We start from the raw sequence: 27,484 nt of genomic DNA, 5'->3' as shown, positions 1-27,484 counted from the left end.
TATAATAAACACCGCTCAACCTGCAAACCACTGATCTGACACCAAATATGCACATAATTTACTGAATGTGAATGTGAACATCTGAACAGGAAGAGGCGACAATTCTCCGCACGGTAGCAAGTTGCCATTAAAAGAAGACGAAGGAGAGGAGGAGCTCTGCCGTAGCGGCCATTAGCAAGTTTGCTCAGATACAGGATACAGCCTCTGAGGCCAATATAGGCCGGTTGATAGGAGTTACAACACTTGAGGGGATTTAATGCCACAGTGGCTCCAAATGGACTCTTAACTCTGTGGACGATGAAGACGTGGTTGGTTTAGACATGGTCAGGAGGCGTGGTTGAGCACATATTGTATACAATGTGGATAAGTCTGTGAGTGTTTGTTTTTGTGAAGCTGGAAGTTTTTTAGTCCTGTGTTTTAAACAACAAGATTTGTGTGTGAGGTTGTGCTGTGCTGAAATAAATTAAGAAACAAATGCAGTCTCCCTGCTGGTTGTTCTGACACATTCAGAGTCATTATCCTTTTAGCCGTTAGCATTTAACATGCCGCTCACCTTGTGCTGCAAAAATATGTATTTAAGTATTAAATTAATATCATAAATGTGCAACAACTAGTTGACTAACGGCTTGAACTGATAACTACTGGTCGACTAGGAAAATCTTTAGTTGGGGGCAGCCCTAATCATCACAATTAAATTGTTACTTCAAATGCAACCATAAGAAAATAAAGTTTAGTTTTTAGTTTTTGATAACAGTTAAATAGTGTTAAGCCAATTTTTAATTAAAAAAAAAATTAATTATCTGGTTTCAGCTTCTTAAATGTAATATTTTTTCAGGTTTTTTTATTCCTCTCTGACAGTAAACTGAATATCTTTGAGCTGTCGACAAAATAAGACATTTGAATACGTCATCTGGGGCTTCAGAAAACAGTGACCAGCATTTTCCACCATTTTCTGACATTTCATAGACCAAACAACTAATCTGTTAATGGGGGAAATTATTTTACCAGCTGTTCATGTAAAGTCTGAGTCTAAGTTTTGCTTATGATTATTAAATGCTTGCTGTTTCATTTGAAATATTAAAGGATGTTTTGTTCACTTGAGTGATTGTGAAGATAAAACAAGATTATATTGAAAATCATTTCTCAAGGAATATATTCAAATTCAACATATTTTTAATCTTGGAAACATAATGGTTAAATTTGAGCATTTTCCAAGACTTTGTGTGAACCCTGCAGATGACAGGACACTGGAGTTTAGTTTGATTTTAGAAAAAAAAAACCACTGCTTAGAAAAAGGTTATTAAAACCCTTGAACCTAAGGGAGAGCACTGAGCCTTCATGACTGACGTAATCTAGGAACTTAGTCATTATTGGCAGTTAACTGCACACTTGGAAGATGATTTTGATTTGGTTAAGCCACTCTCGATCAGTGACTCACCTTAATTCTGAACATTTTCAAACACACAATCACAAACACAGACGAACACCAACACACTTTGCTTTATCAACAGTTTCGGGACCCCTGTTGGGTCAACGCCGTGTACGACGCCTACCGCCATCTGTCACTTGCTGTAGCCGAGAGCCGCGCTTTACAACAAGGCAGACCGCTCAGTGCAGCTAAGCTCCTCGGTGAGAGGAGGACTCGACAGGTGGAGAGAAGGAGAGGAGGGGGTGGAGATGAGGGTCAAAGAAAAGAAAGAGGAAGAGTGTGTGTGGAAGGTCAGAGTCATAATCCAAACTGCACAGCTTTTATCTGGGCTGAAGCAATGGGAGTATGACATTTAGAGGGCGGGATGTGTTCATCACGGTGAGTCAGAGGGCTGTTATACAAATCTACCTGTACTTCTTAAAAGCATTCTGACGCCAGGCCGGGAAAACGCAACAAACTTGATTTTCAAGATCAAATTTTGCAAGATGACATCATTGCATGTCCACAGTAAGTCCTGTCAAACTGCTGTTGTGTATATTTTGCAACTGTAGTTTGGAAATGTTTTGCCTGCTACTTCTCTTCACACTTTTTTTCTACAACCTTTCAATGACTTTTACTCTTCCTGTGGACTGTTAAGACACAAAGTTCTTAAAGTGATCAGTAACGATGCATAATATGCAAAGCTAATGATCAGAATGACAGCACTAACATTCTCATGTTTAGAAGGTCATGTTGACCATATTCACTGTCTTGGTCCAGTGTGTTAGCATGCAAACATTTGCAAATTAGCACTAAACACAAAGTTCAGCTGAACTCGATATTCTGTGAGAGGAGTACAGGAGTACAGGAGTGTACGGGATGATGGAAGAGCGTTTGAGGAGAAAAGATTTTAAAAAGAGGTTGATCTCCTTGCAATCTACATGTGAAGATCAGGCAGCAGCAGGAGCAACTTTTGCATTCAGACCTCCTCTTTCACCCACATTTAAGCAACAAGCAGCCGCAGACCCAATTCACGCTTCACCTCCTCTTCCATAAATCACTGCGTACCTGCAGGATGAGGACGAAATAGTCGACGGGCTTGCCCCTCTGGTAGACGTAGTGATGGGACGAGCGCTTGTCGCTTTCGTTGAACTTGATCTCCTGGATCACATCAGGGTGGCGCAGGATTCGCAGCAGTACCTTGTCTGAGATCTGAGTTGGGCTGAACAAGCTCACCTCTGCGGGAAGAGAAGACAAGTTTACCTTTAGGATTTTAATTAAGACTGTTTTTTTTTTTATTTCAACCATATACATTTTTGGATGTTGATATAGTGCAAAACTCCAGCAGGGCTGCTTGATTAATTGAAATACAATCTCATTTCTAAATGATGATGATTCACTCACTCAAATTCCCCTATGCATTCACATCACGCTGCATTCACGTGGTGACTTATTTGCATCAGAACAATCCCAGAACCACACTTACACAATGCATGCAAAACATGCCATCTATTCAACAGTCATACGTACAACTCTGTCAGCTTTCTCTTATTTCTCTTCCTCATTCACAGTGCTCCGCCGTCAGTCCCTGTTACTATAGTAACCACAGCATGTGTCAAACAAGCAAGAAGGAGGCAGTCAGAAACAGATTAGCTAACATAGTCAGAGGGGCTGGAGCCAGAAAGTTTAAGTCTAGTATGTACATATGTTATATTGTCTGTTTAAAGTCCTGTCTTGACAGACTACTTTCTCTACTTCTGCGTCTAAGAAAGCAATTAATATTTTTATTGAAAAACTAAACATAAAAATTGTGCGAGAGAAACATCTCAGTTCTTAGGAAGAAAAATTGTGATTCAAATTTTAGCAAGAATCGTGCAGCCCTACACACAGATGTTTAAATTATAGAAAAGCACCGACACAAGTGAGCAGCAGGTACATTTTAACTGTAAAACAATCTGCTGGCATCACTGATACAAGTGCTTATTAAATCAGTCAGTCATGCTTTTGTCCGTAGTACAACATGACAACAGTTACATAAACGGGTGTGCCAAGTACATCTGTTCAACAACAGGTGGCTACATATTTAACAAAGGAGTGTAACATGTTTAAAATATGTAAAGTTAGAAACATTCCCTTGACAAAGTAAGAACTGATTAACTGTTAAGTTAGTAAACTTCCTCTAGTTCCAGCTCCTCTGATGTAACTGCTATTTTTCTTCTGTTTTACATCACTGGACGCTAATTATCCTTGGATATTGGTCTAATGGTTGGAAACCAAATTAAAATATTTTATTAGACAAAATTTGGCAGATAAATCTATGGTGAACATTAATTATCAAACTGGTAATAATTAGCCTTCTGGCTAAGTTTAGCACATTTACAGTGATAATGATTAATGACTTTTATCCCTGTTAAAAAGCAACTAGTGAAAACTATTTGGTTTATGTGTATTTCTCAACTGCCGTAGGCCAGGCTGTTGCAATCACAGCTCCACCGTAAGTGCCTTCGACCCCACCCAACCTGAGAACAAAAACAGTCCACCCTGCAAACAAAACCCTATGCAATACACAGTGAGAGGTGAGGCATATATGACCTGTGTTGGCATTCGTCCTGAAAGGCAAACAAACTCCTTTCACTCTGGTTTATATATTAAGTCAACAAGTTCATCTGGTTTGGTCAAAAAGAGAAAAAAAAATGTTCCATTACATTTCCGTGATTTTCAAGTCAGAACACTTTCACAGCCCATAAATTTTATATTGTTGTGATTTGTTAATGCTTTTTTTTTTGCCATTGCAAAACACACAAGTCCTTAAACTTGAAGGGATTACAATATGGTGTTACAACGCATTTGTAAAAGTCCCTGATAAGCCCAGACTTTCCCTGTCTGAAATACCTGTCTCAAACATCAGTGATACTCATCATATCCCATGTTAGATCAGACATAATCGGATAAAACAAAAAACAGCTGGTTAAAATCGTTAATGTGAAGAGGAACAAAAAAAGGAAAAGAAACAGGGGAACAGTAACTTCCTTTGCTGAAAATAGAACCTCTAGAAAAATGAAAAATCAAATTCCTGTGTAATGAATCAAGGCAGAAACATGAAACCGACATCCTGAGAAAGAAAACAGAAACACAGTCAACACACACTGACGTTATGCCTGCAGAGGAGCAGACTCTGGCATGCTCCTGCACCACAGTGTCTGTGAGACAAGGAAGTGCTACGTCATGCTAGCAGCGGCTAGCGCTAACTGCTTTTGGCAGCGTGTACCAGCTGACGCTCTCTAACCAGACTCATTGCAACATGCTCTCAAGTGATCCGTAGCAGTGGCGAGGCATCACATCCAGCTGGCCAAAGTCCAGAGTCTTCTTATGGGGGTAAGCACAGGCAGGGACTCTGCATGGATCTTAAATAGATCTTCCAAAGAAATAAACACATTTAAAACTCCTCCCTGCGTGTACGGACCTGCCTTGTTTGTCAGAAGGCAAGATGACAGAATCCATCAGGTCCTGACATCCCGAGGATAATCATACTATGGCTGCATATCGAAGACCTTTGTTCATGTTGGTTTACAAATCATAAATGATCTACTGGATGTGTCTCTGTACAGGGTTCCTACACATTTTCCATTTCAACATCCCATACTATTCCAGACTCATATTTCCAGACTGTTCGGTTGATTTTTCAAACAATGTTTGCCATTCTGGCTTTCTTTTCCATTTCAAATCTTTACCTAAACACTTTATATTTGGGATTATTTCCCTTGACCTATTTAATAAATAATACCATGTTACTGTTCCCCTCATTTGTTTATTCTCTTTCACAGAAAAGAACCAGAAATGAGTAAATAATTATGCTTTTTACTGCATCTATGCAGCCTTGTTTGTTCCTGGTGTCCATGGAAATGACAGTGCACGCAGCCCTAATGGTATGTTTTCTGTATTCTGTTTACTTTTCTGATAATTACATCATTGCATAACTGCGTAAGATTTACACAAGTTTAATATTTGGTTATCTGTAAAGTTCTGTATATATGCAATTCAAAGATTCATGGCACTCATCTTATACTATCAATGTTTTTTTTTTTTTAGAAATTCTGAATTTTATATTTTAGAAAACACAATGAGGGCAATAGTTTGGAAACAAAAATATTTTTTCAAACTCTCTTTTCCTTTTTCCAGACTTCTTCAGACCTTGAAATGACTAAAATCAACTTCCATACTTTTCCGAACTGCATAGGAACCTTGTTAGTAACACTGTGATGAGTGGCTCTGTGTACGTGTGTTTGTTTGCATCAGTCCGTTCCCCACCTGTAGCCAGGAAGCGATGGGCAGCCAGCAGCAGCTGAGGAGAGACCTTCACTTTTGATTCACTCTCGTGTTTGAAGGCAGAGAAGTCTCTCTTATTCTTATTGGGTGCCACCTTTTTCCTGGTGCGATTATCAGCTGAGAAGTGAAACACACAGCAGACGCAGTTATACATTAAAAAATGTTTAGTGAAAAGACATCTCATCTCTACTTATTGCTTAATCGCTAAACTGATATCACCAAAATAGTCTGCTTACATTTATCCAAGAGATTAAACAACAGCAGTTTACATGAGAATAATAAAGTAATTAAGGAGATGAAAATAGCCTTATCTGCACTAAACGAATTAAGAGATAAGACAAGATAAACAAAAGCTGAACTCACTGTAAAGGTCTGATTCATCCAGAATCTCTGATTTTATTATCTCCTCGATCACGTCTTCAAGGGTGACCAACCCCAACACCTCGTAGAAAGGATCTCCCTCCCCTTCGTTGTTCACCTTCTGGACGATGGCCAGGTGGGATTTTCCTAAGCGGAAGAGAGAGAATCATCATTAGTCCAATTTTCAGCTGATCAGTCCATCCATTCATCACGGCCTTTCAATCAAGCACACAGCAAGTATCACGAAGAGAGCAAAAATATTTCTTCTAGATGCTGTGATCGCAACAATTTGTATAATCAACCATACAGAGAAGTAAAACAGTTAAAGTAAACAAAGTGAGGAAGATTCTGGACTATTTAAATGTACCATACACACATATAAACGCCACGAGCATAAGAGTGATCTGCATTTCTGCTGGGAGAGCAGAAGGCACGAATGCGCAGCTGCAACAGTTGGTGAAAGTAATGCACCATAAAAGTCAGCAACACATCAACAAACAGAAGAAGAGCACACGCATCATATAAACAATGCAGCGGCCTCTGGCGATCTGAAATCAGGTCAGGTTAGGTAAAATCAAAATTAGGTCATTTTGGGCAGCGCTGCGAATCAGTAAGCAGAACTGATTAAGTTAGATCAAAGAGATTAAAGAGATTGTCTTTCTGAATAAATTGTGTGGCCTGCCATCAGGGTGCAGGCGTTACTGTTTTTTTTTTTTTTTTTATCTATGCTGCTTTTTTTAATAACATTAGGAAAGAAATGTTACATTTTATAGCTTTAAAACTGTCAACTAAATCTGAGAAATGTGATTACAGATGCTTGTTGCCTCATAACAAATAAGAGTAGATCTGCTCTAGGTGTTTTTGAGAGCTGTCAACATTGTTTTAGCTCTATTCTACATCTTCCTTCAAAATAAAACATGCTTAAAACGTTCATGAACTTTCAGCAGATTATGTAATACAGAGCTGTGGCTGTTGGGAAGCCCTGGTGGGAGTCAAATTATCATTCCTCACCATCACTTTGCTACCTTTATATGTTGTTAATGTGGTAAATTTCTACCATTGCTGCTGAACTTTCATCTCATCACAGCTCTCGGCTTGTTCACTCCAACATACAAACGTGGCCAAGCCCCTCGATCATGACAAACAATCATATCATGATGGATTCCTGTTTGAAAGCAGCTCTGCCCTAACATTAACCCACCTGCCCACTCCCTCTGCTTGCACCACAAACAGCCTGTTAATGTGTACAGGTCGTTACAGCTGGGGTTGGGTCTGGACTTTGGCCACGAGCCTTACTGTACAACACAAAAACACACATGTACACCAAGACGCGCACACACACGCCCTGCTGAACTCTTCACATGACAAAGTGCTCGAAGTGCAGATGGACGCTGGCTGGCTGCAGACTCTCAGACAGACAGACAACCTGGGCGATGCTCTGAATTATTAAGAGTGAAGCACTCAGAGGAGATCTGGGGGTTTGGTCCCCAGGTGGATGATTTCCTCTGCTCCTCCCAGACAAAAACACAGTGCACATATGGGGATACACATGCAAGCAACTGGTTTAACATACCCTCTTCTCTCACACTCTCATGCACACGCACACACCATTAAGTAACTGGATCTGAACAGCAGGACAGCTGAGGGCAAGTGCACCGATCTGATTCCTGAATATAGGAGGATTTTATTTTCATTCTCCCCAAAAACCACAAGCTATCAAGTCATGATGAAGGATAAAACAAGAGGGAAGAAGAGGTAGTGAGAAATCACAAAGGTCCAACGACTGACAGTCTCATGTTTCCAAAAAGAGAGAAGCAGATCAATGGGCTTTACAAAGAGCTCGCATGACCAGCAATTACAAGAAGACCAAAGGCTATAAGTGTTTTGTCTTTGTGTTTGTGTCCTTGATGTCTGCCTGCATGTCCTGGCGAAGTGGGCGCTGCTGGCACGACGACACAAACACACTCCACACATTCTAAGCTTTGACCTTGCTTGGTTTTACTACATGAATAGAGCAGCGGGACTTTGAGGGATCCGTTTCCAACAAGGCTGGCTTTACTATGTAAGTGTGTGATGTCAGAAAGGTCCTTGTGACTGAAATGTCGACTTTTTATAATAAATCAATTCAGGGGTGGCAAGTGTGCGCAGGAATTGGCTTTTTTTTTTTTTTTTTTTTTTGGAGACTGTGGTATCACGACATGAGATGCCGGGGGTGGGCGGATGATCTACTGTATATTTAGCTGGACGTTCAAGTCTTGAGAGGCAGCAGCAAGGCTGGACAGTCATCACTGGCAAAGGAACAAGACACAAACAGCCCAAGCACAGCATGACGACTGATTGAATAATATAATTCTAAATTCATTCATTTCAGATCTGTGCATTTCACACATTACCAGCAAAAACGTAATATTCTCAAGTAGTTTATTTTGTCTGATAAAAATTGTTTAATTTTTGAGAAAAAGACGAAACGATAACTTTAAGGTTCTTACTAAATCAGCTCAGTGATTGCACCCCCTCTCCCTGATTGCTCTGTATGTATACTCTCTTTTATGTGTTTATTCGTGCTGTTACGTGTTTTACTTGCGCCTTGTTGCATAACCAATTGTCCCTCGGGGGTTTTATAAAATTGAAAGTTAAATAGCTTTACAAGGACAGATAAGTGACAGTAACAGTTGTAAACAGCTGATCAGCTTCTCAGCAACATGTCAATTTACAATATTGCACACTTACTGCATTCCTGCAGGGTTCCTGCAACCTGCAGAGCTTTTTTTTGAGTCTGGGGAAAAGGGGGGTGGGGGTAAACAACTCGTGTCAACCACAGAGCATATGATACATAGGCTTTCAACCTATTGAATGTATCATCTATTGCTCCAACTTACTCTTTGGACTGTTGTACTCATTTTTGAATGTGCAGTTGCTACATACTGTTGCTTCAAATATCGTATATGTAGCAAAATTGGGTACAGCTTCTTGCACGGACATTCAACATGTGGGATTCGGGGTTCAAACCACAAACTTGATGATTAACAACCAACCCACCATGGGCCACAGCCACACTCAGCCCCACACGAATCCCATTGACAACATGTACATTCAGTCATCACATCACACGTCAGAGTTGCCACCCCAACACAGGTGGAAAATGAGTGTCTCTTGGAAATCTTAAGCACATTTTGACACCATGTTGTCAAAAATAACTGGTGAAAAGGCAACTGGCTAGCACTCCAGATGCATTTAGCACAATGTTGTGTATTGTGACTAAAGATGTCCTGCGTCAGAGCTAAGAATCTGTATCTGATTGGTTAAAATAATCAAAATGATTGACCAAACACACATTCTGTCTTTACTGCACTCTTCTGTGTTGTGTCCACGTCATGCTAATGTTGCAAAGCTGCTCTCCTTCAAGACAGCAGTGCATTACACCACTGAAAATCAGAGTGTGGGCATGCCAGAAATTATTTGGCCGCACCAGTGCAAGTGACGACCAGATTGGCAAAATACACAGATTCACTAAGCCAGCCAACTGCTGACTGTTACAATGACAAACTGCGGCTGCAGGTTTCATCAGCTGTTGCAAATTAATGTTAGCTCTATCAGTAACTTGATGACAGGCTGTTCTTGGATTTGTGTGTCTGTACACAGCCAAAGATTGTTTATGCTTTTATAGCTCCAACAACTCCAACAGAGTGACAGGTCTTCTCTAATAAAATAATCACTTAACATCAAGTCCAAGGGTTGTATTCTCACAGCTGGAACTTCATATCACTCATTTCAGGTAAGTACATTTTTTACCCAAATGACATGAAATAAACCCTGGTAAATGTGCTAAAATGGTGATTTTCTAGAGCACTGATGTGTTTCAACGCTAGGACAGTAGGGGACAAATGTTTTGTCTCAGCCCTCAGGGTAGACAGTCCCAAACGAAGTCATCATATAATTATGAGTAATCCTGTATTTCTGACCCTCAAATCAAACAAAACAGCCCTCTCTTTATAATTGAGCTTCATTTAAAATTAAACTCTTAATTTGTCATCTCTTATCCCCAAAAACCCTGTTTAATCAAAGATGACATCACATCAGGGGGTGACAATATAATTTCATGAGACCTTTAAGGCGTGATTGTGCCAGGATGGAGAGCGTTAGTCAACAGTGTCCCACGGTAAGAGAGCCTCCGAGTACATTCATTAGCTGATAGTTGTTCATTCCACACAAGATCACTGTAGCAACGAAAATAGAGACATCATGTAATGGAAAAGGCACTGTGTGTGTGTGTGTGTGTGTGTGTGTGTGTGTGTGTGTGTGTGTGTGTGTGTGCGCGCGAAACCTCTCCCTGTGGTGCTGAGTCAATATTTCAGAGGAAGTAGGACCCCGGGGGACATACTTACCCCCAGTTACTGGAGAGTCACTTGAGCGTCTATTGACTCCTTCAGAGCTCACACTGAGACACAAAAACACACACACACACACACACACGCACAGCGTACAAGGAAGTTCCACCAGGCAGAGGCTGCTTCATGTATTCAGCGTCTGACCTGTGTCGGCTGAGTCTACAATTAAAAAACCCACAAAGCTACAGAGCTCCTGTGTGTCTGCAGCTGCTGCTTTTCATGCGAGATGTGTGTCTGTCAGCGCGGCACGCTCACCTCGGGCTCACACAGAAACACAAACAGCTGTCACTTATCAAACTGAGAATCTGACATGACAACGGGATGTTTTTTGGTAAAAAATCCATCCCTCCATCGCTCGTCCTTTCTACAGTAAGCTGAGGTGACAGCGATCGCCGTCGGTGCTCCTTGACTTTGCTAAATGTTTAGACAGGTCACCTCTGAAGTCACTCATGAGTAGAGACATCACGATGGCAGAATTTTAAACTTACTATACTAGTATTTAATACTAAAACTAGTATTAAAAAATGATACTCAAAACCTCTTTTGATACGACAGAAAAAGTTTAACAACCATCACACAGTCGCTTAAAATCATAAAGCTTCAAGCTAAAATTCAGGCAGGACAAAAAAACTGAACTGAGGTCTTAAATGAGAATTTAGATTATTTTTGAATAGGGTCTGTATTTTTGATGCTACAATTAACAGATATTGTACCGTTTTAAACACATGATATTGAAAAAGTATACAAGAATTGATACTAAACCTGCTTCAGTGTAATAATGCTTTAACTGTTCTCAGCTTAGCTTTTGTTGTGTGTGTGTTGATTACTAAATTAATTGTCAACTATTTTGATAATCAATTAATTGGTTTGAGTAACAATTCAAGAAATAAATGAATATTTTTGAGTTGTGGACAAAACAAAAGATTTGTGTACGTCATTTTGTGTTTTGGGAAACAGGGATCAACATTTTATAGGCAGAACAATTAATCCATTAGTGCACAAAATAATCAACAGATTAATCATTAGTCTCTATTGTGTTGCACTTAAATGATACCAAATGTTTCCAGCAATGTTCAAACGCAGAGAAATCTGTAATTCATTCAACATAACGGTCCCAATGGTGTTGGGCGATGTGTACCAAACTGGCATAAGATGACGCCCAGAGTGAAACATGGCGATATCATTGCTGGAGTTGAGAGGGTCTTTGTATCAGCACCACACGTCAGCAACTTTTGTGTCTTAAAAAAAAAATAATAATCAAAACATGGGGATGTAGTGCAATGAACAACAACAATTAACAACAACAGTTTTTTTTTGTTGTTGTTAAAGACAAAACTGAGGAGACACACCACCTTCAATATAGAGGGATTTTAAATCACAACATGAAAATGGGACTGGGGTCAGTGGTCGATGACTATTAGCCATCACAGTGGACAATGGCATCGTCCATCAGCCCAATCCTAAGGACATATTTAATATCTCATACATAAAGGGGGCTTAAATGAGCCTGTAGAATAGGTGAACACTGAAGTGTATAAATGTTAAATGATGTTATTGCGTTTTTATGACCATCACAGGCATTTTGTGCTTCAACCAAATCGATCACAGATTTTCTCCAAACAGAAGACGCAGTGAACTCTGTGAGAGCAGAGGGAGAAGAACAATTTGTCAAAACAGGAACTGAGAAACGCATTGACCTTTGTAACAAACACTAAACTCTGCTGAGCTACAGGCTGCAGCTTCTTTTTTTTTTGACTGAATATTACACAATATTAAAAAGCACATGAACAACACCTCTCCACACATAACCCTCAACATTTCAGTTTTCTCAGAGATGTCGTGCTTTTAGTTGATGACCTGCTCACAGTTTTTAATATGGGAAGATTTGTTTTGCTTTTCTTGGTTTCATTTAATTAATAATTGAACTGAAACCATTCACATGACACACACACACATATTCCCAGCAGGTTGGGTCACCTTCCAGTCTCTGCCCTCTAGTTCTTCCGTCACCAGCCTGCAAGCTGGCCTGTTTGTTGACACGAAACATCGGCGACAAAAGGACGAGGGGGAGAGCGATGAGTCTGTATGGGAAAGGAATGCCACACGCATACCGCCCACGCACAAAACACAACCGGCCGGCCACTTATCAGCAGCACTGACCGCTGCCACCGACTGCAAAACATGCACGCTGCGAGGGGATGAAACAAAAATGCACGGCTGCAAATATGCACACTCATATACACAAGTACTGTACACACACACACAAAAGGTTATTGTGCAGGACAGGTCAAGCTCTTCTAACCTGTTTTTCCGGCTAAAACTTAGAAGTGATCGACATACTCTGATCTTAAGGGACAGCAGGGCTGTAAAGTAATGGAGGGAAACAGTTGTATTTCACTAAGTAGATTAATTAGTGATTGTTTCAGAAACAAAACTACTTCACTGCATCTCATGTCAACAAGCTCACCACTTGTGGCTACAGCAGAGGTGGTGCAATCTTCAATTTTAGGTTTCATACAGACTTACACTTGCAGTGCATGAAAAAGAAAATCCAAAAGGGTGCATTGATGTGGGCGTGCTGCCAAAGAGCATAGGGAGGAGGAGATGAAATATAAACCATAAAGCCCAAGTTTGAAGGTTTATCAGACACCAAAACAGTGCACAGCAGTTGAATCACCTTTGAATTAGGATTTTACAATTTATGTCAGTAATTTTCTCAATCAATTTATCATTTAATCTATTAAATGTGATAAAATGACAAACAATTTTTCTCAGAGCCAAAGGGGGCACGATCAGTTCTAAATATCTGAAATGCATTCAATGTTCATTTTCTGCCGTCTTTATCTCATCACTTGTGTCATTTGCTCCAATTGAATATCCGTTGTCATGTTATAGCCATGTTATATTTATCTTTTAAGATAAATTTTAAGGTATTGTATCAGTTTTAGAAAATACAGCATCGTGACAACATTACCAGAGATGGCTTGAAATTTTCTTCTCAAAAAACAACTGAAGCTGCAGTTAAAATAGCCGCCAATTATTTTTCCTCTAAACAGCTTATTGGTTAATTGTTTCAACTCAAGTTTTGTTACATGTCAACTTTAGGACAAACGATTAATCAAGACAGAATTGTCACATCAAGTCTTGAACACCAAAACCTGAATACCAAAGCAGAATCTGGGTCCAACATTTAACTCAGTAGGGCTGCACAATAATATCAGAACATCATCAGTATCAGCTGTTGAAGGATTTATAATACAATATTGGTATCGGCCCAAAATGAACCTTGCTGCCGATGTGACAGGCCGATAAGACACTTAAATTATGCACACAAACACAAACACAAGTGTGTCTGCAGTGGGGAGGTTTTTTGAAGTGCCAAGTCGCTGTCCTTAAACACAGCAAATTTTATTACTCATCTAAAAAGCTGTCATCACAAATATTATGACCTTGTGCAGAATAAAGAGCATCACGAATCAGCCAAAATGAGTTACTCCTAATACTCTGATGTGTTCATCGAAAATATTTATTTAGCATAATAATCGCACTACTAAGTTGACATTGGGCCCAGTATTATGTAATATGATGTGTAGCCAAACCTCAGTTCAAACAAATAGACGAGACAGTGACAGTGTGTGCTCGTGTTTGGGACATCCAGTCATTTCTGCTGAGCTGCTCTTTCTTCGTGCTGACTGATATCATTATGGCTCACAGTCTGGAAGTGTTGATGTGACGCACACAAAACATACACACCAAGTTGAAGTTGAGCGGACTGCAGCTGCACCGTCAGCACTACGAGCTACAATGGCGACACAGGAAGAGGGAGAAAAGCAGCGGGCGGCTGATAAGGACGGAGAGGGAAGAATCAGAGAGAAAACTGGCTGCTACTGATTTCCAGCTGCTGATTGTCTGAGTGTTGATGAGGGACTGCTGTAGTCCAGCTCCACCCCTGTTTGGTGTCAGTGCAGACTTCCACAAAGCACATCAAGGGCTGCAAATAATGATCACTGTGGTGTGATATAGGGATGATTATTATCATATTGTGGAACATTTTAGGCCAAAAAAAGCCCTTAAACTACTCAGAAAAATTTATATCTGTACAAAATCCGTCTGCTGAAGAAGATGGTGCAACGACTGATCAATCTTTATGTTCGTTTTTAAAGAGTTTAGGATTATTTATCAGGACCCTGACATAAAAAGTGATAAGTGTTTTGAGAAAAATGTGCTTCTTGCAGAAAACAAAGAAAGCTTTACAGCCTTAAAATAGCAACAGACAGCGAAAGAATACATGTTCTTAGCTGGCACTGAATACATTTAAGAGATAAAAGAAAGATCTTCCTGTGTAGCTGTGTAGTCTTTTAGATTAAGCAACTTTTTAAAAGAAGTGTTTTCAGATGCTGTCATATGCAAGCATGGCACTAAAAATTTGGTTGCAGACCTGAATTAATCACGCAGGTTTTGTCTTCCACAAATTAAATCAGAGCACTACAGACAGGGAAGTCAGCTTACAAGAGAGTGTGTCTGCTCTCTGTGACTGAGCAGAACACCTAAGGGGTTGTCTCTTAAAAATAGAAAGTCAAATATTCCTTGACAAACACAACGTCCTGCAGAAATATGACAGTGGCAGAGGATGCTTTTGAGAGCCGGCTGGCGGGTTTCTTGGCAAGTATGTGTTCTGAAAAAAGCTGCAGTTAGAAGTATTCAAGCATTATTGTTGCTAACTGGTTTGACAGGGACTGAAGAAATCCTTCATTATACACGAGAAGGACACAAAATCTTCTAAATACATTTTACTTAAATACATCATCTCTTTGTTCAGCATTAGCTTTCGGTCACATGAGGCATGAGAAAAGAATATATTCAGACAAATGGAGGAACAACAAAAATGATACCACACCCATTTCTACACTTCTCCATCTCTGTTTGTGTCTTATTGTCTGAAATGTTCACTCCGACAATAAATAAAATTTCAGTTAGAATTATAAATGTGATGAGTTTTAGGTCAAAACTGGTTCACAAATTGATCACAGAATGTCAGATCTATACCATGTTCATTACAGATTAATCTGCCAATCATTTTCACAATAAATGTCACATAAATTGTGAAAAACGCTCATAAAAATCTCCCAGAACCAAAAGTGATGCATTCAGATGCCTTATTTTATCCAACCAACGGTCCAAATCACAAAGACTCTTCATTTACTGTCATAAATGACAAAAAAAGGCAGCAAATCCTCACACTGAAGAAGCTGGAGCCAGCAAATTTGACATTTTGGCTTGAAAAACTACTGAAATAATTGGTTATCAAAAGAGTCTGCAACTAATTGTCTTTTGATCAGCAAATCAAATAATCAACTAATTATCAAACCTGTAATCTATACAGAAATTGACAGTGTTGTATCAGGAGGCTGGGTTATAGTCATTCAAGTCAAACTGATTCAGCCCCAGTCTAAACCAATCAGCAAGAGCCCTTAACAGTTCGGCTAATACAAGAAAATATGATGCCTCTAATCCATAGCCTATTCACTGAGTCAAATGTAGTCAGACACAGCTTTTAATTACTAATTTATAAGGGATTAGATAACTGTTCAGTTATCTGGAAGATTCTTGTTTTGCGAGTCCTCCCATATTTTCACTTTACTGGCACACCTCCAGCTCTAATGTGAACACAGCCCTTCTTACATAATCAGTTTTAAGAGTTTTTTAGTATTTTACTACTTTCAGCCCAAAGGTTGGCTGAAAATACGCTTTCCTAGATAAGCAAAAACAAAAAAATCAGAATGAAGAATGAGGATAGATGGGCAGAGCCACAGAGAAACAGGATAACTGGAGGCAGAGATGGAGGAGAGAGACACACCCATCACACAAAAGCAGGAGAAGTGGAGATTCAGGTCTGCCTTGTGACAACCCCTTATCAGGCTGCAATTGGGTAATCTTTTACTCAGCGTTGTAAAACTGCGTGTTCTTTTCTACTTGAAAAGGAGCAGACGGAGTAAATACTGCTGAGCCTCGGCTTCTTAATGAGTCGGGTTCACAGTTAGGATTCAGGTTAAAGGTTGAGAGCAGAACAGAGATTAGGGTTAGGTCAGATCAAGACGAGGGGCTGAGGAAGCAATGTGCTGAAGGAAGGTGCTCTGATGTGTAACTGTGCGTACGCATGTAGGCGTGCGAGTGTGCGCATGTGTTCATGTATACGTAGGGAGTGTCACAAGAATAGAAGCAGAGGTATGTTGAAATGTGTGTTTCTGTGTGTGTGTGTGTGTGTGTGTGTGTGTGTGTGTGTGTGTGTGTGTGTGCGTGTGTGTGTGTGTGTGTGTGTCAGGGTACAAAGGTTACGCAGGCCAGTCTGTGAGAACGTGACAAAGTGAACAGTAAAGAATTGATGAAATAAAGAAATCTAAAGTTTATTGCAGCCACACTGTGTGACATGGATCTGATGAACCTAGATACGACATCAAGTAGGGCTGCACCAAACGATTAACCTACCAATTATTTTTTCAATTAATAGATTCACGTATTGATTTATTTATTGATTAAGCTACTGACTACTTTTGTTGTTATTTAACTATATAACAATTAATTTACCTAGAATGCATATCAAAAATGTCTAATTAATATTTCAATATTTTATTCAATCATAATCCTGTAAAACAGACACATAATTATAGAATATAAGAATTATTATAAGAATTATTATAGAATAATCATAAAAGTTAACAGCAGCAGTGCAGACATCACTTCTAACAAACATCTGGAAAAATCTATCTCAGTGACTTCTACTAACAGAAACGTGTTCCACGTGTTAATAATCCGTGTATATCATGTTTGCGTGGAGACACAAAGTAAACAGGACGATGCTGCAGCTGCAGGAAGAGGACAGGTCGCTCGGTGCTTCACTTCCAGCACTCGTGCAGGACAGTTGTCCTGCTGTGATTAGCCACATCCAGTTTGTGCTAAAGAGAGCCAAACTGTTGCATCTCTGACTAAAAATAGACCCAGACTTTAGATGCTCGCGATGAGTCTTGGTCTCTGCAGTTTGTTCTCCTGGTGAATCCACGCTCTGACCAGGCGTAGCAGTTCATAGCAACGCATCAACGCACGATATGCAAATCAATGAATTTTGGTAACTGATGACTGAATGAATGTATTTTCTCTACAGCCTCAACTAACAATTATTTGAAATACCTCTTACAAAAAATTCTCATTTAAGTCCACTTACATTACTGGCCTTTCCCAGAGATTTTGTCAGTATCTCATTCTGACTTTAACGCTCAATTTTTATTTTTGATTAAACTGTCAGTTATATTTCAAGTAATTAACTAATTTTTTAGTCTACAAAATGCCAGAAAACAATGAAACAACCATCACAAATTTCTAGTGCCAGACTTGATGTTGTCAACATGCCAAACTGATCAACTTACTGGCCCACTAAATTTTTCTGAAACCGGCTGAGAAGTTTTTGAGATACGCTGCTGCCTAACAGACAAACGGTCATTAAACCACAACACACATAACCAGGTCCTCAGGGCAGGCTGGGGTGCCCAGATAAGTGCCCAAACACTGATAAACAGTAGACAATGCAGACGGTCCTGACAACCACAAACATAACAAAAGTGATCTTTTAAAGCATTTGCAAAATCGTTGCCAACTCATTTTCTATTGATCAACTAATCAACTAGCACTAAGTTCACCTTAATGTTATTTTACAAGCTTGATAAAAATGATTAAAGTGGTTGCACTGAAGAGTAAAATTATTATTGAAAAACGTTTGTTAGTGGCAGGGGATCTCAGTTGGTAGAACATATGTCCCATGTACAGAAGCTGAGCGTCCTCTGCAGCAGCTGTTGGTTTGCCTGTGGCCCTTCACTGCATGTCACCTCCCCCAGCTCCCTTCTCTCTCCCCCTTTCCTGTCCTAACTTCAGTAAGCCTGCAAGTTAAAGGCATAAACAGCCCCTCGACATAAAATAAAATTATGTTTCTTGTCTTTTTTTACCACAATATCGCTGTCTTTGACCTTTTTATTAGTTTCATGCACAAATAATGTGCCAAGCCCAAACAGCCTTACAAGGCATCAATATTTAGAAAAAACAGACTGGAGAAATTAAGAAAAAGTAGAAAAGCTAATACAAAAACATACAATGGACAGACTGTTTTCCATGTTTTTGTCTTGATCCTATGCTCATATAATTTATGGGAGGCAGAGTCCCAGAGGCACAGTGTAGGTTAACACACTACTTGAGGGTACAACATGTGACAGTCTGTTGACAGAGTGCAATGTGCCTCCAGTGAATTCATGGTTCACTTGTGTTTGTGTGTTTTCTAAATTATGCCTCAAGTCCAGTGTGAATTTAAACCTCCCTGCATGCAGGGCTCAACAATGAGGATTGCCTGATTGCCCAGGGCAAGAAAAATTCCACGTCAGGCTGGTAAATCTATCAACTCATTCGCCTGATCTAGATCACATGTTTTTTTTTCTCTCAGAACCAATGATGGAAGTTGCTAAGGAGCGAGCCATCTCGCTTCCTTCTCATCTCTCCGAAGAAAATGGCAGAAGACAAAGGTAAAGGTAAAGTTTAAGAGCTGAAGCGCACCGAGCATTTCACTTATTCTGGAAACAGGAGTGTAGCTGGTTGGAGGAACTAAAAATGCATTAACCCATAATGTATGTTTTGTGTGCCATTCCCCAGAGGTCACAGACTCTCACACAAATTGGTTTGGTCCTCTTTGTCTAGAAATGGCAGTGACTGCACTTAATTTGACATTGTTTTGTTTGGTGGAGCAATTTGTTAAAAAGGACACGGTGAGAGCCTTATTGTTTTTTTATTCAGTTAAATGAAATTGTTTGTGTGACTAACATAAAGCTAAACATGTGTATCGGGGGAAGTAAAAAATTTACTACAGGCAAGTAGATTTCTGAGCCCCTCGCCTGACAGGGCAAATTAAGAAAAAAAAGCTAATGTTGAACCTGGCATGTAATGTTGATTATATGAGAGGCACATATTGGTGCTGTTGATAATTTATCAATTTAAATTAGGCTAAAAGACAAACAAGAGTAGGAATTTTGTACCACTATTTTCCACACCCTCTTTTATCCATACGTAGAAAAATAAAGTTTCCTTGCTAACATATTTTCTTTTCCTTTCATGTCTGCTGCTTCTATTTCCTGCGATAACAGTCGGCATCACATTAAAATTTCATCTCATCTAATAAGGTCACTTCATAGGCCATCTGAAAGGTCACATCATGTTGACTGAAAAGACTGCTGAGTATACACACACACACACACACACACACACACACACACACAATGAAGGAGAAATGCCAGAATATGCAGTAGTGATAACTTTCACAATCAATTCAGAACTGAACCTGTGCCTCAGAAGTAAACAGTACACATCTTCAGCTGACAGAGCAGATTTGTTTATGTAGAGCACAACCTAAAGAAACCTGCGTGTACACACACAGACACAGTTGGATGCCATCACCGTGGTTACTGATGCCAAGCGGCAAGTGAGAGGAACTTGAGATGTGAGCGGGGAGTCGGTTCAGAGACAAGGCAGGGGGCCGAGAGCCAATCAAGCCGTTGCACAGCGTGGAGGCTGATGTGGGTTTTTAAAAAAAGAAAAAAAAAAGTATTGTGCAACTTCAAGACTATCTGTCAATCAATCAGTACCAGAAAGCAAATACCACATCTTTATGATAGATTTCCTGTGGCTGCTCTTGTTGCTGCCCATTTTGTCACAGTGGCTGTTGCTAAACACGCCATGTTGGGGGTGGGATGTGTTTAAACTATAGAAGGCAAATGGCAAGAAAAACAGATAAGATCTCACATGCAACCAGCTGAGAGATACTTTAAGATTACAAGACTCACCACGGCTTCACATCAACCCTGTGGTTCTTCACAAAGTACACTGTGCAGTCTTATCCTCTATACTTTAAGTATAAACTCTGACAGATGCATTTACATTGTTTCTTCTGTGTAGAAACTAATTTAAAGATTCAGGACCTATGGCCTCCTCCACATATCCCCGCATTTCATTATAAGCTTCATATAAGTACATTTTACACAGTTAGATCTAAGATACACCACACAATTTAGTCCCTGCCAAAAAGCAATCTGCAGTACAAGTAATTTTTAAAGAATACATGATGCTTTAGCAGAAAGCAACGCATTGTTCTTTACAGTTTGATCACCTTTCTGGATTATCTCTCTGCAGAGTTGAACATTTTACTGTTAAAAATGTCAGATCTCCCCCTCAACATGAACCACACTGTGTTCACAAAAATAACCGTGAAAGTTTTCGTGAACTGACTATAATGCTGCGTCCCTCTCATAGTCAGAAGTTGGAATTTCCCTGTTGAAATTTCCAACTTCAAAGCATTCCACCAAAAGTAGACAAAAAAACATGGCTGACAGTGATTAATGCCGCGTTCCGTTTACCTCGGACATTGAAAGCTGGACATGGGAATGACGGTACATCCTAGATGACCCTAGTCTCAGTACAACAAGTCAGAAAACAAAGATGAACGCCGCCATTAAAACTTTATTGTGCTTGATAATAAGGCATTACATGGGGGGGGCGGGGCTGGTTCCAGTGGAAATTTCCAACTGGGAACTCCAGTTTCCCAGTTTACCCTAATTTCTTTGGCAAGTGCATGCACAACTGAGCTCTCAGCTAAAGACCACCTCTAGTTATGTTTTAAACAATATAAAAGGCTCTGTGAGAAGTAATAAATTGTGTCTGTGTTATACATACATATATATATAAACTCCAGCTCTGAGTGCCGTTCCATTGTACTTTTTCCTCATAGGAGGCTGGAAAATTCCACGTTCAAAGCTGTCTGGAACGTGTCATAAGTCAAAGCTTTTAAATGAGCAGAATTTGATTGATCATGTAATATTTTATCAATCTACTATCGCATTAAGATCTGAAATATAGTGGAGATTATTTTTATGAGTGTTCTCTACATGCTACCTGATATGCACTTACATGTGTTTATTATATATAATGCTATCACAGAGAATATGTAATTTGTAATATGTCGCTGTGGAAATAAAACTTGGGCTGCGGATTATGATTAATCAATCATTAATTTTACCAATGATCAATTAGTGAAAGTGCTTGCAATGTGCAACCGTAGACTGCAGTGACACAACTGAAAATATAACATATATTATATTTCAAAAGGGTGATCAGTCACTCATATTTCTACCCACCTGTTGGCAAAAGATGCCCAATGACCTCAGACCTTTCCTGCAGTATTCAACTACTAACTATTAACCTCATGCTTTACCTGTGAGGCTCTGTCTTTGTGCGAATTTTGCAAAAGACTTAATATTGAGCTGTCAAGACTAGATTCATTAGTCAGTTCAGCTTGATGGCAGAGGCCATATGTCATCAAGTAGTTGCACTGCTCAAAGCTTTGCAAAGTGCAGCAACAACCCTTGATTCTTATTCCCATTACGATGTCAATGACACAATACCTTTTCATAGAGAGCTTACTCAGAATATGGCCTAACTCAAAGTAGTGTAATCATATGATTTCGTTGACAAAACAATATCCTTTTACTTGACATTTTAATTGGGTGAAATAGCACAAACTGTTGTTCATTTACAAGGAATCATTTAACTTTATAAAAATGTTGTCCATTATTATGTAAGATCTTTAAACATGTTTATTTCTTGTGTATATTAGTGACTACCAAGACACACTGAGGGTGTTCTCTATTATGATAATTCTCTAAAACTTTTCATGCACAGCAAATGAGTGTATCCTCATAACCGTTTACATTAAATATCCCTGCCAAACTTTGAGCCAATGTAGACTGTTTTCAACTCTCTGTGCAGCTGGACGTGTGTGTGTGTGTGTGTGTGTGTGTGGGCACTGCAGCTTGTTGCCAAACCCTCCCACCACACCAGCCAAGTCTACTAAGACAAGCCGCAGAGCCATTTCTTGGCCAACTGTCACACAGTGCCGTGCACCACCACTAAGGCAACTCAACTCAAAAATCAATCTGCAGCAGCCAATCAGAGATAAGTGCAAAATACCAGTGACTGATGTGAATTAAGAGATGGTTGTTCTGTTGAGATGCATCGAATGAGACAAAATCACACTAGAATAAACATGGAGCTGAGACTGCCAACAAAGATAAGTGAAATTTTACCATCTTACTGCCGGCTGCTGATGCTACTACAGAGACAGAGAGACAGTCAGTCATTTCTTACTATGCTGAGATTATAGACACAGCAAGTGCGTGCGTGTGTGTGTCTACTGTCTGTGACCTTGAGACGAGATGCCTGAGAAAGGAAAAATATATCCCCGCGGGGGATGGCGTCAGTGTGTGTACGTCCTCCTGCGAGAAGCAGCGTGCACATGTGCGCATATTTGTGTTTGAGCGTGCATGACTATGAGTGTGTGTGTGTGCGTGTGTGTGCATGTGTGTGCGTGTGCGTGTGTTGACAGAGGAAAAGCAGTTAAGCAAGAGAAGGAGAAGTGAATCTGGGCAGTTGTTTTTGATGTCACCAATCACAAATCTGAGGTAGGGACAAATCTGATTCCAGACAAAGCTTCAACACCGCTTCTCAGCAGAGTCATTTGTCCAGAAACACACCTTTAAATCAACAACAGTGTAGGGCTCCCAATCCATATTGTGATTATTTTGACAGATACAGTGATTGTGGTATGCTTCATGATTATTTCTGCATCAAAGAAAAAGGGTAACGCCTGCACACCTATTGGATGCCGCAAAAGTTTAATAATGACCATCAAAGTTTCGATTCCACTTGGATCTTCAAGTCAGAAGCAGACATCACCTTTTTTCTTTGACACCGTTTCTGATACCCTTGCACCAACTTGATGTGTATATAATTATTCTCATTCTAATGACAATTTTTGCATGACAATATTAATTTTAACTGCAAAAAAAATTAAAATTATGATGATATCTGTTGGGCTCAGAGCCAAACAAATGTGTTTTTTTTTACATCTGGCGAACAAGATTTGTAGGTCAGGGCATCTCTGCAGCACTTCAGTGGTTCATTATAATGCTGTTCTGTCACATGTTTTTTAACAAACCCAGCTTATGCAACTTGGTCATATTTTGATTTCAACATTATTTTTAAGTAATTGTACACCCCTACACTGTACTTCCTTTTCTTGCTATCTCCTGACTTAAAACTGTAAGAAAAAAAACTTCCTTTCTCTTGGGTAATCCTACCAAGAATGTCTACAGACTGAACATAGTCAAAGACTTCCTGCCCAACACCAGCTTGAAATCTAAAACTGATATATCTTTGATATCAAAATACTCGTAACAGTAAGGAGTCTCCAATAAATTCTTGATGAGCATAATAACCTCAGCCATGTGTAAAAGCGTCAGCAAAGCTAAAAACACATTAGTGAAATACATACACAGAATTCCTTCACAAATCTATTAACAATAGTATATACTGAGTTTTTTCTATGCTTTGTTGCTGGCAGGATAAATCCAGACACCACTGATTCCTCAACATGGATAATTCTTTTATTGCTTGGCCTCCTTCAAAGGTCAAAGGTCAAGCTCAGTTGTAACCACCTTGTGTAAACAGACTGCTCACCAGACTTGCCGAACACAAGAAAATCATACAAAGAAAGAGGAGCAGTGGCTTTAACACACACTACTACAAACTAAAGCCTCAAAATAAGCATCAGCTTTGGCCCAAAAGTCTGAGTCTTATAAACAACCAAATACTATCAACTCTATCAATCTATCAGACTCTCACAAATCCCTGCTAGCTGTCTTATCATCACCCTCTTAAGGTGTCTTTAATTTGCACAAAAAGACCATAAGATTCCCACAAACCTTTCTTGAACTCCTCGAGCATGGAGTCCAGCTTGGTGTCGTGGAAAACAAAGTGGACAGGATGGTTGTAGAACTTGGTGATGGTCTTGAGGGTGGTGCAGTCGTCCGGATCAACGAAGGCCAGGTCCTTGACGAACAAGATGTCAACGATGTTGGACCGCTCATCCTCATACACAGGTATCCTCGTGTATCCGCTCTCCATGATTTCGGACATGGTGTTGAAGTCCAACACGGCGTCGCTGTGGATCATGAAGCAGTTGCTAATCGGCGTCATGACGTCCTCCACTGTTTTGGTCCGGAGCTCCAGTGCACCTTGAATCATGTTAAGCTCCTCTTTCACAAGGTCATTGTAAGGCTCGGTGACTTTCAGCATCTCCACCAGCTTCTCACGGTTGTAAACTGTGCCAATCTCCTGGCCCAGGACACAGTCAAGGATCTTGCTGATGGGCCACGACAAAGGGAAAGTTAACAGCATGAACAACTTGGTGACTAGGATGGTGTTCGCCCCAACTGCCAGACCATGCCGGGAGCACAGCGCCTGCGGGACAATCTCGCCAAAAATAACAATGCCAACTGTGGAGGCAACCACAGCGCCAACCCCGGACTTAGTGAGGTCATCCAGGAGGATGGTGAGGGTGGTGTTGACCAAGACGTTTCCGAGGAGCAGCGAGCACAGCAAGTAGTTGCCCTTCCTGCGGATGGGCTCGATCTTCCGCGCGTATTTCTTCTCCTTCTCCGTGCCGCAGCTCTGCACAATGCGGAGCTCCATCGGGTCCAGGGCCATCAGCCCCAGGTTGAGCCCGCTGAACATGCCGGACAGCACAAGCAGGAAGGAGATGAGGATCACCTGTAGGGATGGAGGAAAAAATAAAGATTCTTAAGCTTATGCAAAATGTTAGCTACACATACGAATGCAAGCGTAGCCTTCTGTCCGTACACTGGGTTCATTTTGTCCGTATTTTTTCACATTTCGTAAGACTTCCAGATATGGACAAAACAGAGCAGCACCTCCAGTAGTCAGAGGGGCAGTGTAGCAGTGTAGCCAAGAGCTCAAGCAAGATAAAACCACAGGACAAGACAAAGAAGTTTTAAAAATCCAGCAGTACTGGAATTATATTTGTCATCAATTAGTTAGTGAAAAGAACGCTCTGTTTGTTCCCAATGTACTTAATGTCCAAACAGACCACCGCTGTCTACAACACTGCCTCTGCTTACTAAATACATTACTACAACCTCTTCAAGCGTTACAATATTTGTTGTTGTTAGAAACTTTTGACTCTTCTTCTTGATTCTAATGGATGTATTGCTTTAACATCCATGTCAAGGTAAAGGACAGATGAAAGTATATGGGCAGTGGCAGTTATATCGAACCATACATACTTATTTCCGTACATCAAGGGCTATAAATGAGCCTTTCGATGCTATTCTCTCTTGTAAAATTATTACTTGATGCGGAAAAGTCAATATTCTGACATTTAAAATCCATTTCTCAACATGATGTTTGCCAGCAACAACTGTGTAAGACTGCACCTCTGATTTTATGACTAAACAAACTGGATGGTAAAACAAAACATCATAAACATGTCATGTTTATGTTTACAATTTGACTCTGGCTTAAAAGTTCACATATGAACGAATTTTGGCTTCTAGCTGCAATGATTAGCCAATTAATTGATAAACTATTAAATTAATCGTCTGCTATTTTGATAATTAAATAATTGTTTTGTGTCTTTTTTTCTTCAAGCAAAAATGAATTGATTTCAGCTCCTCAAATGTTAATATTTTCTGGTTTCTTTAGTCCACATTGACAGTAAACTGAACATCTTTGGGTTGAGGACAAAACATGACATTTCAGGACGTCAACTTTTTTTTTCACTATCTTCTGACCTTTTATGAACCAAACGACGATTCAATTAATCGAGAAAAATAAGGACAGATTGATCAATAGTGACAGTGGCTGTTAGTTGAATCCCTACTTTAGCTTCTATGAAGCTGAAGGGGAATAGAGACCTCAAGAAGAACCACACGCTTTGCAAGTTATGTCCAACTAAACTAATTATGGGCCATGAGAAATACACAGTCACGCAGTGAGAAAAATACATCATGTAAAGAAATCAAAGATTTTGATACATCAGAAATGCACTGATAATCGTTTTATAATCACAGTGTAGCCCTCATGATCGAATCGTGAGGTGCCAATAGACTCCCATTCCTAATCACCTGCAGCCAGATAGGCAGCAAGGACTTCTTCTCCTCCACCACCCGCAGTCTGCCGTCTTTGTCGTCCAGCAGGAACCACCTGGGCTCCTTCTCATCCTGGTCGCGGACGCACAAGCCGAACACCTTCACCACCTCACTCTTTCGGAGCTGCTTGATCCTGAGGCTGACCACTCCGGAGGTGTTGTGGTTGCTCACCTCCATGGGCCCCAACACTACTATATCCTTGGTGATTTCAGAACAAGTCCTGTTGGAGGGGACCGCGATTGCGCCAAAATCATCATCCTCTTTATTACTGGAGTAAAGTTCCGTGAAGCCGAGGAGCTTCGAGCTGTCCGAGAACAAGTGGAGCCCGTAGAACCTGAAGCGGATGTCGCTGCCCTCGGTCACCTGAATAACCCCCATCTCGGTGGTCTCGGCCGGCGTGTCGCTCTTCTCCAGCCTCATGCCGAGTATCCGAGTGTCGCCCCGTGACTCCGAAACCGCCGCCTCGGCCTTCCTGCCCGCAAAAACACAAGAAAACACGAATAAAGTTAGCGTAAACCCCCGTCCACTCGAGTCTATCGCCATGTTTGTTTCGCTCTATGCGAACGGGGGAACTGACGTCACCTACTCGTTTCCACAAGCCCACCCCCCTAATCTGCATACCCGCATACCTCGAAAATGCAGCCAATCAGCAATGGAGACGTCACTTGAAAAAATTAACCGAGCCCCCTCAGTTTTAATTTTTAAGGTCGACTCATATTTATTTATTTATTGCTTTTTTTTGTTTTTAAGGTCGACCACGTGGATTTTCTTTTTCACGGTATTTCAAATCAATGTAATTTTTTTAATCAAATGAGCTTTATTGGCATGGGAAATAGCCGAAGCAAGTGTGAAAAAACAACCAGAACAAGAACAAAAGAATATTGTCAAAGTAACTGTGAAACAAAAAACACACA

General features: G+C 40.2%; 1 protein-coding gene across 2 annotated transcripts in view; it reads right to left on the bottom strand.

The window, feature by feature from the left end:
• Positions 1-27,155, bottom strand: part of cnnm4b (cyclin and CBS domain divalent metal cation transport mediator 4b) — a 51,476-nt gene extending 24,321 nt beyond the window's left edge. For both annotated transcript variants that reach the window (XM_084728282.1, XM_084728281.1), the window contains exons 1-5: positions 26,547-27,155; positions 24,327-25,173; positions 6,098-6,241; positions 5,717-5,851; positions 2,477-2,646 (exon numbers count right to left, since the gene is read on the bottom strand). In XM_084728282.1, coding sequence (XP_084584408.1) covers positions 2,477-2,646; positions 5,717-5,851; positions 6,098-6,241; positions 24,327-25,173; positions 26,547-27,113 — 1,863 coding nt within the window. In that variant the 5' untranslated portion in view covers positions 27,114-27,155. The remainder of the gene's footprint in view (positions 1-2,476; positions 2,647-5,716; positions 5,852-6,097; positions 6,242-24,326; positions 25,174-26,546) is intronic.
• Between the last annotated feature and the right edge of the window lie 329 nt (positions 27,156-27,484).

This window comes from Lutjanus erythropterus, chromosome 10, assembly GCF_056507025.1.
Source record: "Lutjanus erythropterus isolate fLutEry1 chromosome 10, fLutEry1.hap2, whole genome shotgun sequence".
NCBI classification, from domain to species: Eukaryota; Metazoa; Chordata; class Actinopteri; order Lutjaniformes; family Lutjanidae; genus Lutjanus; species Lutjanus erythropterus.
This window is presented reverse-complemented; position numbering and strand designations above follow the sequence as displayed.